At 49.4% G+C, this 15,381-nt stretch overlaps 4 protein-coding genes across 4 annotated transcripts; 3 read left to right on the forward strand and 1 right to left on the reverse strand.

The window, feature by feature from the left end:
• Window positions 1–259: 259 nt before the first annotated feature.
• METBIDRAFT_78662 (uncharacterized protein) lies at window positions 260–1,810 on the forward strand (the record flags this gene model as incomplete). The annotated part of the gene is made up of 1 exon (XM_018858911.1): window positions 260–1,810. The coding sequence occupies one exon, from the start codon at window positions 260–262 to the stop codon at window positions 1,808–1,810; it is 1,551 nt and encodes a 516-aa protein (XP_018710730.1).
• Window positions 1,811–1,925: 115 nt separating this feature from the next.
• TPS1 (alpha,alpha-trehalose-phosphate synthase (UDP-forming) TPS1) lies at window positions 1,926–3,347 on the reverse strand (the record flags this gene model as incomplete). Its single annotated transcript, XM_018854198.1, has 1 exon — window positions 1,926–3,347. One exon carries the CDS (start codon window positions 3,345–3,347, stop codon window positions 1,926–1,928), a length of 1,422 nt encoding a protein of 473 aa, XP_018710731.1.
• A 3,744-nt stretch (window positions 3,348–7,091) lies between these two features.
• Window positions 7,092–8,204, forward strand: METBIDRAFT_43952 (protein transporter YIF1; the record flags this gene model as incomplete). Its single annotated transcript, XM_018857723.1, has 2 exons — window positions 7,092–7,166; window positions 7,359–8,204. The coding sequence occupies 2 exons, from the start codon at window positions 7,092–7,094 to the stop codon at window positions 8,202–8,204; spliced, it is 921 nt and encodes a 306-aa protein (XP_018710732.1).
• A 488-nt stretch (window positions 8,205–8,692) lies between these two features.
• On the forward strand, window positions 8,693–15,379 carry POL2 (DNA polymerase epsilon catalytic subunit; the record flags this gene model as incomplete). Its single annotated transcript, XM_018857676.1, has 1 exon — window positions 8,693–15,379. One exon carries the CDS (start codon window positions 8,693–8,695, stop codon window positions 15,377–15,379), a length of 6,687 nt encoding a protein of 2,228 aa, XP_018710733.1.
• Window positions 15,380–15,381: the final 2 nt, after the last annotated feature.

Consider the following 15,381-nt stretch of genomic DNA (forward strand, 5'->3'; position numbering starts at 1 on the left):
GATTTTTTTTGAATTTGTTATCCGTGGTCCTTGGCTTTTGAACCGTGACTCATCTCCGTGTTTGAATTGACTCGTGCCTACCAGATATACCAAACACAAGGCAACGAGCGTACCAATTGACCATCACAAATCTTTAGCGAGACGGCTCCATACCAAGGATATATCTTAGGGTATCAGTCCCAGGTGTTTTCAATTGCCCATAAACGTTCAGTGGCGTGGGAAAACCAGTCTGCTTTATAGCCCCACCATCCCGAGTCCGATGTCTTACACGGAAACTGACTACCAATACGAAGATGACATTCTTCGTCTAGCACGGGACCCGAACCTCAACCGAGAAAAGGGAAAAACGCTGCAGCTCGTTCTGATCATACAGGGCTTTCCATTGACGGAACGGGCAGTGTCTCGGCTCTGTCAACTATCACTCAGCATCTTGCAGACACTAGAAAAAATCGAGCTCACGTTGCGGAACTGGGCGTTCATGTCTTTGGATCTCAACTCGTCGAATCATTTTGACCACAGCAATCCGCACGAGATCAAGACATTCAACAACAATGTCAGTGTGCGGGTCATTGATTCGTGCCAGGAATTGACCATGAAACTCAACAAGATTTCGGCAGACATGGACTTCATCACCAAGTCGCTGCGCACGCTCACGCCGCGGGAATTTCTCAGTGACAGCGGCACGCTTTTGACGTCACTTTCATTGCGGAGTATCAAGCTCAAGGACCAGCTCCGCGAAAAGATCTCCATCGCTTATCTGAAGGCCAAACTTATCACCATCGGTATGGATTTGGAATCCATGTTGCAAGGCGGGACGTCTGACCAAAAAGCCACCGTTGAGTCCTATAAGCAGTTTGTTGCCAGTCTTCTTGGCCAGTTGAATGCGGCGGTCGAGGCACAGGACGACGAGCAGAAGAATGAATGTATGGCCGTCATTAATGACATGGAGCAAATGTTCGAGGTCTTCAAGCTCGAATACGCGCAAGGCCTCAATGAAGAGCCCTCTGCTTATGCAGAGTCATCCGAGCAACAAGTCCACTCGCCCCTGCTGTTTTCGGCTAGCTCCAAGCACGAGGAATTCTCTGACCTCGAGGATCTCACTGACACAGCTTCGACCACCCACTCGAACTCGCAAATTTACTCTCAACCCATGGTGCACTCCATCACTAAACCGCATACGCCAACAACAGATGAAGGCTCGGTCGTGGAACAGCATGCACGCCGAAGCTCATTTTCGTCGGTCGCCTCGACAAACGTCTTACAAAAGTCTACAATCTCCGAGGAGCTTCCGTACTTGATGTCTGCGTTTAGTCTGGCCAAAACACTAGAAGAAGACGTGCATCATTTCAAAGACAGTGGTGAGAAGGAAGAGACTGCGCCTACGAATGCAGCGCAAATCAAATCCGACAAACAGACCGCTGAGGCGCATACTCAGAAACAGTTTTCCTCGACCCGACACCACCTACCAAAGTCGTCTTTATATTCCAGCAGCCAGATTCTCCAGGCGCCGCCTGCAGGGAGCGCCAGCTCGTACCTCTATTCAAACAACTCGTTGCTTTCGAAACTCGGAATCAAACCACAGGTAATCTCTGCCACGCTCCCGAACCCGCAACAAAGCACTTTTGGTATTGGGAGACACAATGTGTTTGCGCAGCGAACAAACGCCATAGAGGCTGCAGCCCAACGCAAGAGCGATGACCAAGAGGATAAAGAAAACAAAGTCGAGCTAATGGTGCCGCTCACGCGAGCCAACCTCAATACTCATACCCTAGCAGCATTTGGCCCGGGGACGGCTGACCATGTCGAGTAGCCGCAGCTACTTGCCAATTACCATAGATGAACGTACACGAATCCCACACAGATAATCTTAAGCATAAACGTGTTTCACTGCATAACATATTTAGGTCTGACCGAAGGCGCGCTGATCAAGCGCCCTTCAACTTGTGCAACTCCTTGACAAAATGCTCGCCCCAGAACGCGGACGTGTACTTGGAGATGTAGTCGAAGAGCTTATTGAAATTGATGGCTTTTTTCTCCTCCGGGAGCGTTAAGCTCTCGCGAATAGCCTCGCTCAACTCGTCGATGTTCCACGGGTTGACAATCATGGCACCGTTCAAGCTCTGAGCGGCCCCGGCAAACTCTGACAAAATTAGAGCGCCCTTGTTCTGCTGCTGGCAGGCAATGTACTCGTAGCAGACCAAGTTCATGCCGTCGCGCGTGGAGCTAACGAGGCACACGTCGGAGATGTGGTACAAGCTAATAAGCTCGTCGAAGGGCACGGAGCGATGCAAGTAGTGGATGGGCACGAACTCCACGGTGCCGAACTTCCCGTTGATGCGGCCCACGAGCTCGTTGACATTGGCCCGCAAGCTCTGGTACTCCTCGACGTCTCCGCGCGAGGGCACGGCCACCTGGATCAAGACAACCTTGCCAATCCAGTCCGGGTTTTCAGTAAGGAAGACTTCGAACGCATGGAGCTTCTGTGGTACGCCCTTGATGTAGTCAAGTCGGTCCACACCCACGATGACCTTGATGTCCTTGAACTTGTCCTTGAGTTGGCGCACGCGGGCCACCACAGAGTCCTTCTGCACACCCTGGGTGAACTTGTCCACATCGATGCCAATGGGGAACGCACCAACACTGATGGTGCGCCCACGGTGCTCGACGCCGTTTGGCACGGTCTGCACGCCAGGCACAATGCGGCCCACCGCGGACAAGAAGTGGCGGGCGTAGTCGTAGGTGTGGAAACCCACCAAGTCGCAGCTCAACACGCCCTCCAAGATGGCCTGGCGTACAGGCAAGATGCGGAAGATCTCTGACGACGGAAACGGCGTGTGGAGGAAAAAGCCCACGCGTACATTGCGCCGTGTGCTGCCCAACTCGGCCCGCAACATCTGTGGCAACAACATCAAGTGGTAGTCGTGCACCCACACCATGTCGTTGTCCGCCACCTGCGCCGCCACCTTGGCGGCAAATTGCCGGTTGGCCTCGATGTACGCGGCCCACGCGGTCTCGTCGAAGTTCATCTCGCCCGGCCGGTAGTGAAAGAGCGGCCATAAGATGCTGTTCAGGAAGCCGTTATAGTGCAAATCTGCCACGGTGTCGCTGAGGTAGATCGCAGTGCATTTGAACTGCGCCATGAGCTCCGCGTTCACCTGGTCCTGCTTTTCTGCGGGGATCTCCAAGCCGGGCCAGCCGAGCCACTGGAATTGCGTTGATTTCTTGAGGCCCTGAAGCGCCGTCACGAGCCCGCCGGACGACATGGCGTATTGGTACGCGCCATCGCCGGTGCACGTGATTGTAACAGGCAAGCGGTTGGAAACTACAAGCACTTTTCCGTCAGGCATTTCTCTAATGCTTCAACAGGAGGTGCCGTGAAGAAGACAGCGAAGGGGAAGAAACAGTTGCTGTCATTCTATAGGAGCGCGGCTGGGCTGGGACGTGTGCGGTCACGTGACGCAGGTATCTGGATTGCGCTGCGTTTTGGCTCCAGCTTGCTCGAGCAAGCATGGCTAGCAAACAGGACAGAGCAAACAGTGCTTGCTTCCGTTTCTTCAATTTGGTTGCTATTGATTTCGTGTTTGCGCTTTGGTTTTGTGATTAGGGTTTCATGTTCTTTTGCCGGATCTTGCAGGCCTTTTTGCTGGGCTGCTTAGCCTGGGTTATTTGCTAGTAATGCTGGCAGCGGCTCGCGTATCTAATCGCTTGCGCAGCAGACGTGTGGGTCACGTGACCACTTGACAGCCGGGCGTAGCTTATTGGAAGTACGAATCTGTCGGTTCACTAGGAGTATTCTCGAAAAACATAGTATGCTCGTTAACCACCTGGGTGAGTGTAGTGGAGTTGGCATTTGGAGGGAATAGATCGGAGTTTTGTAGACTGCAAACACTCATGTCTACTTTGATTAATGATCCTTCACTTGATTTTTTTTTCAGTGTTATTAGTACATTCGGAAAGGTCCGTGCTGGCTATCTACGCTTCCGCAATGTGACGCCGTCTCTAAAGCCATTGCTACCATTCTCCGAGAGATAAACGCACTATTTACTGATAAGATGAGGCATTTCCATCTCGATCTAGACGAGAGCTGAGGAAATCTGGGGTTTTGGATTTCTAAAGGGCTTCTGTCTTTTGGGATATCACGAGATAATAATTCGCGGTGATCCACTTAACTCACTTACTGTCTAACCAATTGTTAGTCTTACCCATTGGTCTATCGGTGATTCCCTTAGGGTAGAAGGGCCAATATAGTATGATCCTCTCCGTGTGTAATTAGGCGTTTAGTCTCTTTTTCATTAGATCCGGGTTACTAATCTCCGCAAAGATAACTCGTGCATTGGTTAAATCATGGCTAAATGGGGCAACTCTTTCTCGGTACCTAGTTAAGAGCCAATGAAGTCAAGAAGATGAATACTCATCAGAATATCTTGGAGCCTCAGTAGTGCGATACTCTACATTTAGAAAGCCTTCAGTCAGTATCAGTACTGTCCAATGGGGTCTGTATATAATCTACCTTCATATTGCAAATTGTTGTATCGAGGCTTCAGTGATCAATTTCGAAAGGCTGATCGTTCAACCCCTTCTTTCACAAATTCATGAATCTCTTCGAGTCTTTGGGACAATTTGAGGTGATGGTGTATTGGACGGATAGGAAAATGAATTGTCTCTTGCATGAAAATATGATCGATGGCAATGGGTGCGAAATCTGAACTCCACGTGTAAACCACTCGAAAAACCACTCAAAGCCAAAGAAGTATCCATCCAGTTTTGTAGCTTTAGTGGGGTATATGCATGATTTTAGACACAATAGACAGATTGATTCTGCATGGGGATAATAGAAGGTAGGCTAAAGACAGGCTATCAGCCGAGTTGACTATAAAACGAATTTTTCGCAGCCCCCAATAAAGTGTAGGAAACATAGAACAAAGCACAAGTACGTGTATTAATCGCATACAAAGCATGTGACTCTTGATTTTATAACTTTTTTGCTCATATCGGTAAGCATTACCAAGAAATCATTTCGAATTCAAAATGTCAACTAAAAAGGTACCGAAATATGAGTTTTATGTGACATATGTTTTGAACGACCTCTTTTGACGGCTGTACAGATGTAGCAAAGTTGGTACAGCATAAGTGGATGGCTTGAGTTACCTCTGACATTCTGTTTGGAGCAACTGAGCAAACGCCTGGAGCGGTGAATCAGAAGTCAAGGAAAGGACTCGAAGCATATTCCATATCGTGAGTCTAAGCTTACTCACACACTTCAAGACTTTATCGGGGGTCATACGAGAACGGCTTTTTTAGCCACCGTTTTACCCAAAATTATGACTATCGGCAGTCACCGGTTGAGCGTGCAGGCTATGACTTCTCTGAATTCATGCTATTACTATCAAATGATGCGATAACCCACCTTTACATGGTGATTCTGATACCGAATCTGGAACCTCATTCATTGGCAACATGGCAGCTGCGCGAAGGGTGAGGACGAGTGAATTTACTAAGAAGGAGCTTGATATCCGGCTACTACTTCCCCCTACCACAGAAGAGGGTTTTTAGCAAATTGTTCTTTTCCTAGAACATTCAAAACGACTTATTTATAAGTGATATATCGAGTTTCCAGAACCAGGTGGATGACTAAGATGCGCTTTTCACGTGTTGAGTGATTCGAGCATCCGACTCTGCTCGGTGCATAAGGTGTGGAACGACAATAAAACGTGGGCAAAACACGCAATCCAGAGATGCTTGAAGGCTGAAACGTCATCATCATAACTGCCTTGTCGTATCCTCCTGTGTCGTGTATGTCCCACTCATATCATTGCTCTTTATTTGCAGTTCAATTTCTTCGAGACATGTCCGCGTCACGCTACACAGTAGAAATATGCACGCGGCAGGCCCATAGACCGAAATCCTGTTAACAAGGAGATGGGTCAGCATGTTTAGTCTCTCAGATATCCATGCTGCAGAAGGTACAACATTTGTATTTTTTTGTTTTAATGAGTCCAGCCAACTCTTTCAGAATTCATCTTCCCGTACCCTAGTTAAAGGCCTCGTCACACGATGTTTCTTGAAACGCAGTTAATCCACCGCTTCATGATGCACATCCAAAAAATTAATAGCCAGAGAATGGCCTCGAGGAAAAGCAAACAACCCAAACCCCTCATCTCACAGCCCTTCAAAAAGAACAATTGTTGAGGCGTAGACTTTTGTAGATATACCCCCCGGCATTCACGAAATGTGAAAGTCTATAGGGACATAGTATAAGAAAGATGAATTTACCCTCCAAATCTCCTGAAGATTTCAAATTTGAGCTTTTGTCGCTTTACTCGCCGCTACATAGGCAATACCTGTTGGGTTTCTTTTCTCCGCTTATTGATATGCTCAGTGGGTAGTCACGAAGATGAGGAAGACTGGGGGTGGTTCTAAAACTTATTCTAAAGTCATTTGATATTTAGGCGGTAGTCAAGACTAAACAAAAAAGTTTGAGAGTAAATACCGACCATCCATGCATGCCTTGAGAAAAAAACTTAAGGTGCAATGTGCGTTCAAAAATTCAATGTCATATTACGTATCTCAATTCGCTGCGTTCTTTATCGATGCGAAATCCAAAAGATGCGTTGTTAAAAGTTTTTTTTTATTTTTGTGTTGAAATATAATGGTCAGTATTGTTTTTCTTGAAAGGGTGTACTTTTTTTTCTAGATGATTCTTCCGCAGGTTCACCCACGGAACCTTGTTACGACTTTTACTTGTGCATGATTAGACCATATTTTATGTGCGTGAGATTGCTGGAATCAAGCGTCAAGATGTGTGCCCTCATCTGGACAAAACAAAAAGAATTTATATACATGTTCATGAATTGTCGGTACCAAACTAGCAGTGTCCTTTTTTTTTCGGCTTGGCCCCCACTCCACCAGTCTCTCGGTCCAAGCCAGGAACGGCTCACGCAGCCATCCAGGCCCGGACCTGCACACAGGTCGCGACAGGCCACGGCTCTCAGGCATGTCTGATCCACTGCCACTCCAGACACCTCAGGACACGTCTCTACGACCAGCAAAACACACGCCACCCCACCGTTTTTGCCCCGCCACTTAACAGAATGTACAATCCTTATGCCCTGGCTGTAGACGAGTCGTTGGGCCAGCAAAATTTGCACCATCCACGCCCTCAGCACGTGCCCCAGCAACTGTTCGGCGGCAAGCAGCAATATACCGCTCACAATCCACAAACCCAGGCGCCGTCTGCCCACGGGCTGCAGCAGTATGCACAGCAATACCAGCAGCAGCACCAGCAGCAATATCCGCAGCAATATCCGCAGCAGCAGGCGCCACAAGCACAGTACCCAGCGGCCCAGTATGGCGGACAGTACGCGGCGGAGTTCCAAGGAAACACCCCCAACTTCCAGCCGCCCGGCCAGGCGGCGCCGGGCGGCGCGTACGGCGACTTTTTCCTGGACCCGGCCGCGTCGATGGCCGCGCAGTTTGCCAAGTCCAGCTTCGGGCTGCTGAACGGCTATCTCCAGCAGAACTTCGGCTCGTACATGCCCGTGGCCGGCGAGCTCAAGTACTACTTCAAGGTCAGCAACGCGTACGTGTGGCGCAAGCTTGCGCTCATTCTTTTCCCCTACCGGCACCGGGACTGGACGCGGATCCGGTCCGTGGAGAGCGGCGGTGCGGCCAGCAGCGGGCCCTGTTTTGCGCCCGCGTGCGAGGACGTCAACGCGCCCGACTTGTACATTCCGTTGATGGCGCTTGTCAGCTACGTGCTTCTCTGGGCGCTGTTCTCGGGGTTGCGCGGCGACTTCCACCCGGAGGTGTTTGGCTTCGTGGCCTCGCAGACGCTTGCGTGCTCGTTCGTGGACATCTTAATCTTCCGTGTCGGGTTGTACTTGTTGAACTGCTCTGCCCAGACGTCGTTCTGGGACCTCATCAGCTTCAGCGGCTACAAGTACGTGACCATCATTGCGTTGTTGTGCTGGAAGCAGGTCGCGGGCAGCTCGTGGCTCATGTACTACGGCGTGTTGCTTGCGGCCGTGGGCAGCTTGTCGTTGTTCTTGATGCGCTCGCTCAAGTTCCTCATCTTGCCGCATGGCCTGGGCGAGAACCCGGCCGCGTCCATCTCCAACGGCCAGCGGAGGCTCCGCGTCCAGTTCTTGTTCATCTACTCGGTGGTCGTGCAGTTCTTGATTGTGCTTTTCATGTGCCGATACTAGTGAGAGAGAGAAGGAGAAGGGGGATGGCGGGGATACTTGTTGGGAGGGAGAAAAACTACAATGCACGGCAGCCAGGAATTTCGACGACGCCTGGGCCGCGGAAGACCGGGGCATATGCTACGCGGCATGAGCGGAAAACAGAGATGCAAGAAGACAGAGATGCAAGAAGACAGAGATGCAAGAAGACAGAGCTCAAGCTCCAAGACGACTGCTGCTACCCACCCGAGGTACCAGGCTGAAGAGACGCACGCGGGCGCCACGTCGTGCGGTCACGTGACGCGTGGGCGCGTCTCCCGCACGCGCGTGGACCGCCCGCTCAGCTCTTCGGGCCCCGTTTTACATAGACCTCCACTGTATAGGCTCCAGCAGACCCAGGCCAGCTCCAGCAAAACAGTCTTTGTTCGGACACACGAGCCATCAACAACGCGAGGATCTGCACCATTTCTGGCCACGTGTTCACCTCCGCCTATCTGCCATCCTGATCCTCGATGTCGGCCAACTCTAACTCGCGTTACAAAGGCTCGACGCTGGCCCGGTTCGTCAAGAACACCAGCAGAAAACCGGGCAAGGTCACCACGCGATTCAGCGTGCGCAACAGACCAGAGCCGGCGGCCGCGGCCAACCCCATGCTCAATGACTCCATCACGCGCAGAGACATGGTGGAGAAAATCGATGCCTTGGACTCCATGATGGGCTTTGACCGTTTTGACCACGGCGGCATGGACGGCGCCCGTCCACGCAAGGGCTGGTTGGTCAATATGCACGCCACCACGGTGCCCTCGGAGGAGTATCTAGCCGGGTATTCGGGCGTGGACTTCTACTTCTTGGACGCCGAGGGCGGCCTGTTCAAAGCCACGATTCAGCACGACCCCTACTTTTTCTTGATGGTGGTGCCGGGCCGCGAGGCCGAGGTCGAGGAGGCGTTGAAAAAGTTGCTCGAGGAGCACAAGTTGAAGGCCGTGGCGCGCGAGTTGAAAGACGACTTGGCCATGCCCAACCACTTGGTGGGGTTGCGCCGCACGCTTCTCCGCCTACTGTTCCACAACGTGTCCGACTTGCTAGGGGCGCGGCGGATGCTCACGCCCATAATCAAGGAGAACCAGGCGAAACGAGACACCCGGGACGTGTTCCAGGCGTTTGATTTCACGAATGCCGACAACGAGGACCTTGCGCTGGGCGAGCATGCCGGCGCCTGGTCCCACAGGACACGTGCCAGCGACGCCGTGTCGGACCCGACCACCTTCATTGACGACTTGCGCGAGTACGACGTGCCCTTCCATGTGCGTGTGTCCATCGACAAGAACATCCGGGTCGGCAAGTGGTACGACGTGTATGCGATGCACGGCGCGGTCAGTCTCGAGGAGGACACCGCGAAAATCGCGTTTGCCGACCCCGTGGTGTTGGCGTTTGACATCGAGACGACCAAGGCGCCGCTCAAGTTTCCTGATGCGAAGACAGACCAGATCATGATGATCTCGTACATGATCGACGGCGAGGGCTTTCTCATCACCAACCGCGAAATCATTTCCGAGGACATCGACGACTTCGAGTACACGCCGAAACCGGAGTACCCGGGCGAGTTCACCGTGTTCAACGAGCCGGACGAGAAGCACGTGTTGCAGAAGTTCTACGAGCACATCCGCGACGTGCGTCCCACGGTCATTGCCACGTTCAACGGAGACTTCTTCGACTGGCCCTTTGTCGAGACCCGGACGAACCTCCACGACATGGACATGTTCGACGAGATCGGCTTCGCCAAGGACAACGAGGGCGAGTATAAGTCCAAGTACTGCGTGCACATGGACTGCTTCCGATGGGTAAAAAGAGACTCGTACTTGCCGCAGGGCTCGCAGGGCTTGAAGGCCGTGACGACTGCCAAGTTGGGCTACAACCCCATCGAGCTCGACCCGGAATTGATGACCCCATATGCCTACGAAAAGCCGCAGGTTCTCTCGGAGTACTCGGTCTCGGACGCCGTGGCTACCTACTACCTATACTTCAAGTACGTGCACCCGTTCATTTTCTCGCTCTGCACCATCATCCCGTTGAACCCGGACGAAGTTCTCCGTAAAGGTACCGGTACCTTGTGTGAGATGTTGTTGATGGTGCAAGCATATGAGAAGGAGATCTTGCTCCCGAACAAATACACCGATCCCATCGAGCGGTTCTACGACGGGCATCTCTTGGAATCAGAAACCTACGTGGGTGGCCACGTGGAGTCCTTGGAGTCGGGGGTGTTCCGCAGCGATATTCCCAACAACTTCAACATCCAGCCCGCGGCGATCGACGAGCTTCTACAAGACCTCAGAAAGTCCATCGAGTTTTGCATTGAAGTTGAGAACGGAAAGAAGATTGCGGACGTGGAGAATTTCGACGAGGTCTATGAAGAAATCAAAGCCAAACTCGAAGACTTGCGCGACAACCCGGTCCGGACTGAAAATCCTCTTATCTACCACGTGGACGTTGCGTCCATGTACCCGAACATCATGACCTCTAACAGGCTCCAGCCCGACTCTATGAAGACCGAAGAAGACTGTGCGGCTTGCGACTTCAACAGGCCGGGCAAGACGTGTGACCGGAGATTGGAGTGGTCCTGGAGGGGTGAATTCTCGCCTGCAAAGGCCATTGACTACAACTTGATTAAGAGAACATTGCAGTCCGAGAAGTTCCCGCCGTTAAAAGATTGGTTGCCCGCTCGGACGTTCGAGGAGCTTTCATATCCCGAACAGGCTTTGCTCATGAAAACCAGACTCGGAGACTACTCCCAGAAAGTGCATAAAAAGAAGAAGGTGACAGAGACTGTGACAAGGGAAGCCATCGTTTGTCAAAGAGAAAACCCCTTCTATGTCAACACCGTGAGAAACTTCAGAGACCGTCGTTACGAGTTCAAGAATCTTGCCAAAGTGTGGAAGGGAAAGTCTTCCAAATGTGCAGACACCATCTCACGAGACGAAGCCAACAAAATGGTGGTCTTGTACGATTCGTTGCAACTCGCCCACAAGGTCATTCTCAACTCCTTCTATGGCTACGTGATGAGAAAGGGTTCCCGTTGGTACTCCATGGAAATGGCGGGAATCACCTGTCTCACCGGCTCTAAGATCATTCAAATGGCCAGAGCTCTTGTCGAAAGAATTGGGCGGCCCTTGGAATTAGACACTGATGGTATTTGGTGTATTTTACCAAAGTCTTTCCCAGAAAACTTTAATCTCAAATGCAAAGACGGAAAGAAGGTCTTTTTGGAGTATCCTTGCTCGATGTTGAACTACTTGGTCCATCAAAAATTTACAAATCACCAGTATCAAGATCTCGAGGATCCGGAAAGGTTCAAGTATAGTACCAAATCCGAAAATTCGATTTTCTTCGAAGTTGATGGGCCGTACCGTGCCATGGTGTTGCCTACTTCCAAGGAAGAAGGAAAAGGATTGAAGAAGAGATACGCAGTTTTCAACCACGATGGATCATTGGCTGAATTGAAGGGTTTCGAGTTGAAGAGAAGAGGAGAATTGAACCTTATTAAAAACTTTCAGTCCGACATTTTCAAGCTATTTCTTGATGGAGATACCTTGGAAGAGTGTTACAAGGCAGTGGCTACCGTTGCAAATAACTGGCTAGATGTATTGGACACCAAAGGTGGAATGTTGGAAGATGAGGACTTGATCGAACTTATTTGTGAAAACAAAATGATGAGCAAGGCTCTCACAGAGTATGAAGGTCAGAAATCTACATCCATCACTACAGCTAAACGCTTAGGAGAATTTTTGGGAGAGGAAATGGTGAAAGACGCAGGTTTGGCATGTAAATATATCATCAGTTCTAAACCTGCTGACAGCCCCGTCACCGAACGAGCCATTCCTGTTGCGGTGTTTTCTTCGGAGAAAAAGGAGTACTTTTTGAAGAAGTGGCTCAAAGACTCCTCATTAACAGAATTTGATCCTCGTTCCATATTAGATTGGGGTTATTATTACGAGCGTTTGGCGTCGGTTGTTCAAAAAATCATCACTATTCCCGCTGCCTACCAAAGTGTGCAGAACCCGGTTCCCAGAGTTCCTCATCCTGACTGGTTGAGAAAACGTATCCTTGCTCAAGACGATAAACGAAAGCAGTCATCGATTTCTGCGTTTTTTGGTGTTCTGTCAAAGAAAGAACACCAAGGAAAAGCATTTAAAGATATTGAGGATTTTGGCAACCGAGCCGATGATGACGTTCCTGGATCTTTGGTTGGGAAAGTGACAGTCAAGAAAAGAAAACTCCGAGAAGCGCAGAAGGCTAAAATTGAGGAAGAAGAAAAACATGCATCGCTTCTTCGGGGCACTTGCCCTTCCATGACTGAAGATTACGTGGGATTCTTGGAGTATCAAAAAGCTAAGTGGAACCTTCAATCTCGCAATAGAGATCGCAGAAAGAAGTTATTCGGAGAGACCTCGGAGTCGTCCCATAGGTCCTCCGTTGGTAACATGATCCGCAAACAAGCTGAAAATATTGCAGGGACCAATTGGGAAATTCTTGAGTATAAAATAGATCCCACTAAAGTTGGTGTGGTTAAGGTACACTTGCTTTCTGCTGGAAAGGTCTACTCGTTTTCCTTTAATATTCCGAAGCAAGTATATGCTACATTTAAGTCGCAGCTTTCGAGCAAAAAAACAATAGCGAATTGTGAAATCGAAAAATCTAGGGCAGTCCTTCCAAATGGCCACGATGCATCAAACCTCTACAAGTTCACCATGCCTGAAACCACCTATAATGAGGAAATAAGCAGGGTTGATAGCTTGTTTCATGATTCAAGAATTGTGGGATTATACGAAACCGAAATAAGTTCCATTGATAGAGCTATCATCGGCCTAGGAAACACTGTGCGCTTTGATGATACCAGAGTGGGTGCTTTGGGGAAGTGTTTGAAAACAGGCTTCACCACCAAGGATTTGATCCAGATCAATCAAGCACAATACTTAAAGAGGTTTAATATGGAAATCTTTTATTTGCTCCATCTTGTGACAAACAGCTATGAGTTTTTCTCCCTATTTTGCACTTGGACAAACACTGTGTTTCTTTACGTCTTAAAGCCATCCACTGGTGCTCAAGAGCTACCATCAAATCTCGAGAAGATTTACAAAGATGTATACGAGGCAAAAAAAGATTCGTTCACCAGCTATTACAACATCGTGGACTACCCCATTGATGTCAAGTTTGAGACACTTTACTTCAACAACCCCTCTTCTTTATACAAAAAACTCAATTCCACCTTGAGGAAAATTCACGAAGGAAGGAGTAGTAAAGCATTATTTGCTATTCAGTCACCATATTGCCACAAGGTTTTGAATCTTCTCGAAAGTGCTACTGACTTCCCTACAATTAGAATGAGCGTGAGAGAAGTGCCTATGCCGGCAATTGGTTGGCAATCTCTCATATCTCAGAGAATTATGAAACATTATTTCAATTTAGCTTCTGGGATCAAAAACTTGATAGACCTTTCTAACTACTCGAATATTCCGCTCTGCAACTTGCAAGCCGAGAATCTAGACTATTTGATCGACGTCCAATATGCCAGGCGCTTGACAGAAAATAATGTTGTTTTGTGGTGGTCAAATAATCTATACCCTGACCATGGAGGATATGAGGCAGACCAAGTGGATGATCTGGAAGGTCTCGAATCCATCACTATTAATAAGCCAGAGATATACGAAACAGCGTGTTTGGAAATCGAGATCGGCACGTTGACCATCAATACCATTTTGACAAGTTCGCTTATCAATGAAATGGAAGGGACAGACTTGGCCGATGATCCTTTGGACGGAGACGATAATCATGGGGCTTCAACCTTGGCAGTCGATACTTTTTCACCAACTGCTTTGGCACTTTTGAGGTCGATGGTTAAGCAGTGGTGGGATGATGCTTTGAACCACAACATCCACGCAGACTCCATGACGAGTCAACTAGTGTTATGGATTCAAAAAAGAAGCTCGAAGCTATACGACTACACGCTTCACAGACATATCCACAAGCTAACATACAAGGCCTTGAGACAGTTGGTTGGTGAGTTCAGAAGAATGAATGCCCAAGTCGTGTTTGCTACGAGTCAGAAATTGATCGTCCAGACTTCGAAGATCTCAGTTGAAAACTCGTATGCTTTTGGCAACTACGCGGTAAATGCAGTTCGCTCCAAGCCATTATTCAACTTCTTGGACTTGCGCATTGTGCGCTATTGGGATCTTTTGGTTTGGATGGATCAATTCAACTATGCCGGTCGGTGCTGTACAGAAATCACAAACGAAGAAGTTCAAGACTTGATTCCATTCAGCAAGTGGCACATAAAGAAGTTTCTCCCGGTCATGTTTCAAAGTGAGTTTGAAGACTGGGTAGTCATCTTTTTGAATGCTTTGGCGAGCTACAAAGGTGAGGTGTTGCTTGGAGGCACGCAACTGGGAACACAAAGAATCACGCAGTTGGCGCATATCTTGAACGGGCAGAAAAAGCAAGACACGCTCAATGAAACTGACGAGGATGACTTTGTGAGTGAGGTGATGGTGAACTTCCGCAAGCCACTCCAGCAGAGAATCAAGCTACTTAATCGTCGCCAGAACGAGTCAATCCTCAATCCCGAGATGAAGCAAGAGTACGAGTTTCCAAAACTTGCGGGTTCTCACCTCAACATGAAGGCTCCTGTTTTGGAACTTGTCAAATTCTTGTGTGGCGTATTTGCATTGTCCAGTAAGAGAAGTATTGAGGTGCGGATGTTGCGGCGAGACCTTCTCCAGGAACTAGACGTCAGGGAGTTCAGTGCCGAATCCTTGTTCATCAATCCCAGTGCTTCTTTGACCATCACATCTGTTATTTGTGACTACTGTGAATATATTCGTGATGTGGACTTCTGCCGAGATGAAGACAGTGATGTTTGGGCTTGTACGAATTGCCGCAAATCGTACAACAAGGCGGCTATGGAGGAGGAGCTCATTGCACAGTGCATGAGATTGGTGGCCAAGTACTTGAGTCAGGATTACCAGTGCTCCCGGTGCCATACAATCAAAAGCGACAACATGAGCGAGTTTTGCAAATGCTCGGGCAGCTGGACGGAGACCGTAAAGTACGAGTATGTGGAGCAACGGCTCCTGGTGTTCCGCAATGTGGCCAGCATCTACGGGTTGAAAATGTTGCTGGTGCAGCTTGAAGATTATTTCTAGAG

Source organism: Metschnikowia bicuspidata (assembly GCF_001664035.1).
Source record: "Metschnikowia bicuspidata var. bicuspidata NRRL YB-4993 chromosome Unknown METBIscaffold_4, whole genome shotgun sequence".
Taxonomy (NCBI): domain Eukaryota; kingdom Fungi; phylum Ascomycota; class Pichiomycetes; order Serinales; family Metschnikowiaceae; genus Metschnikowia; species Metschnikowia bicuspidata.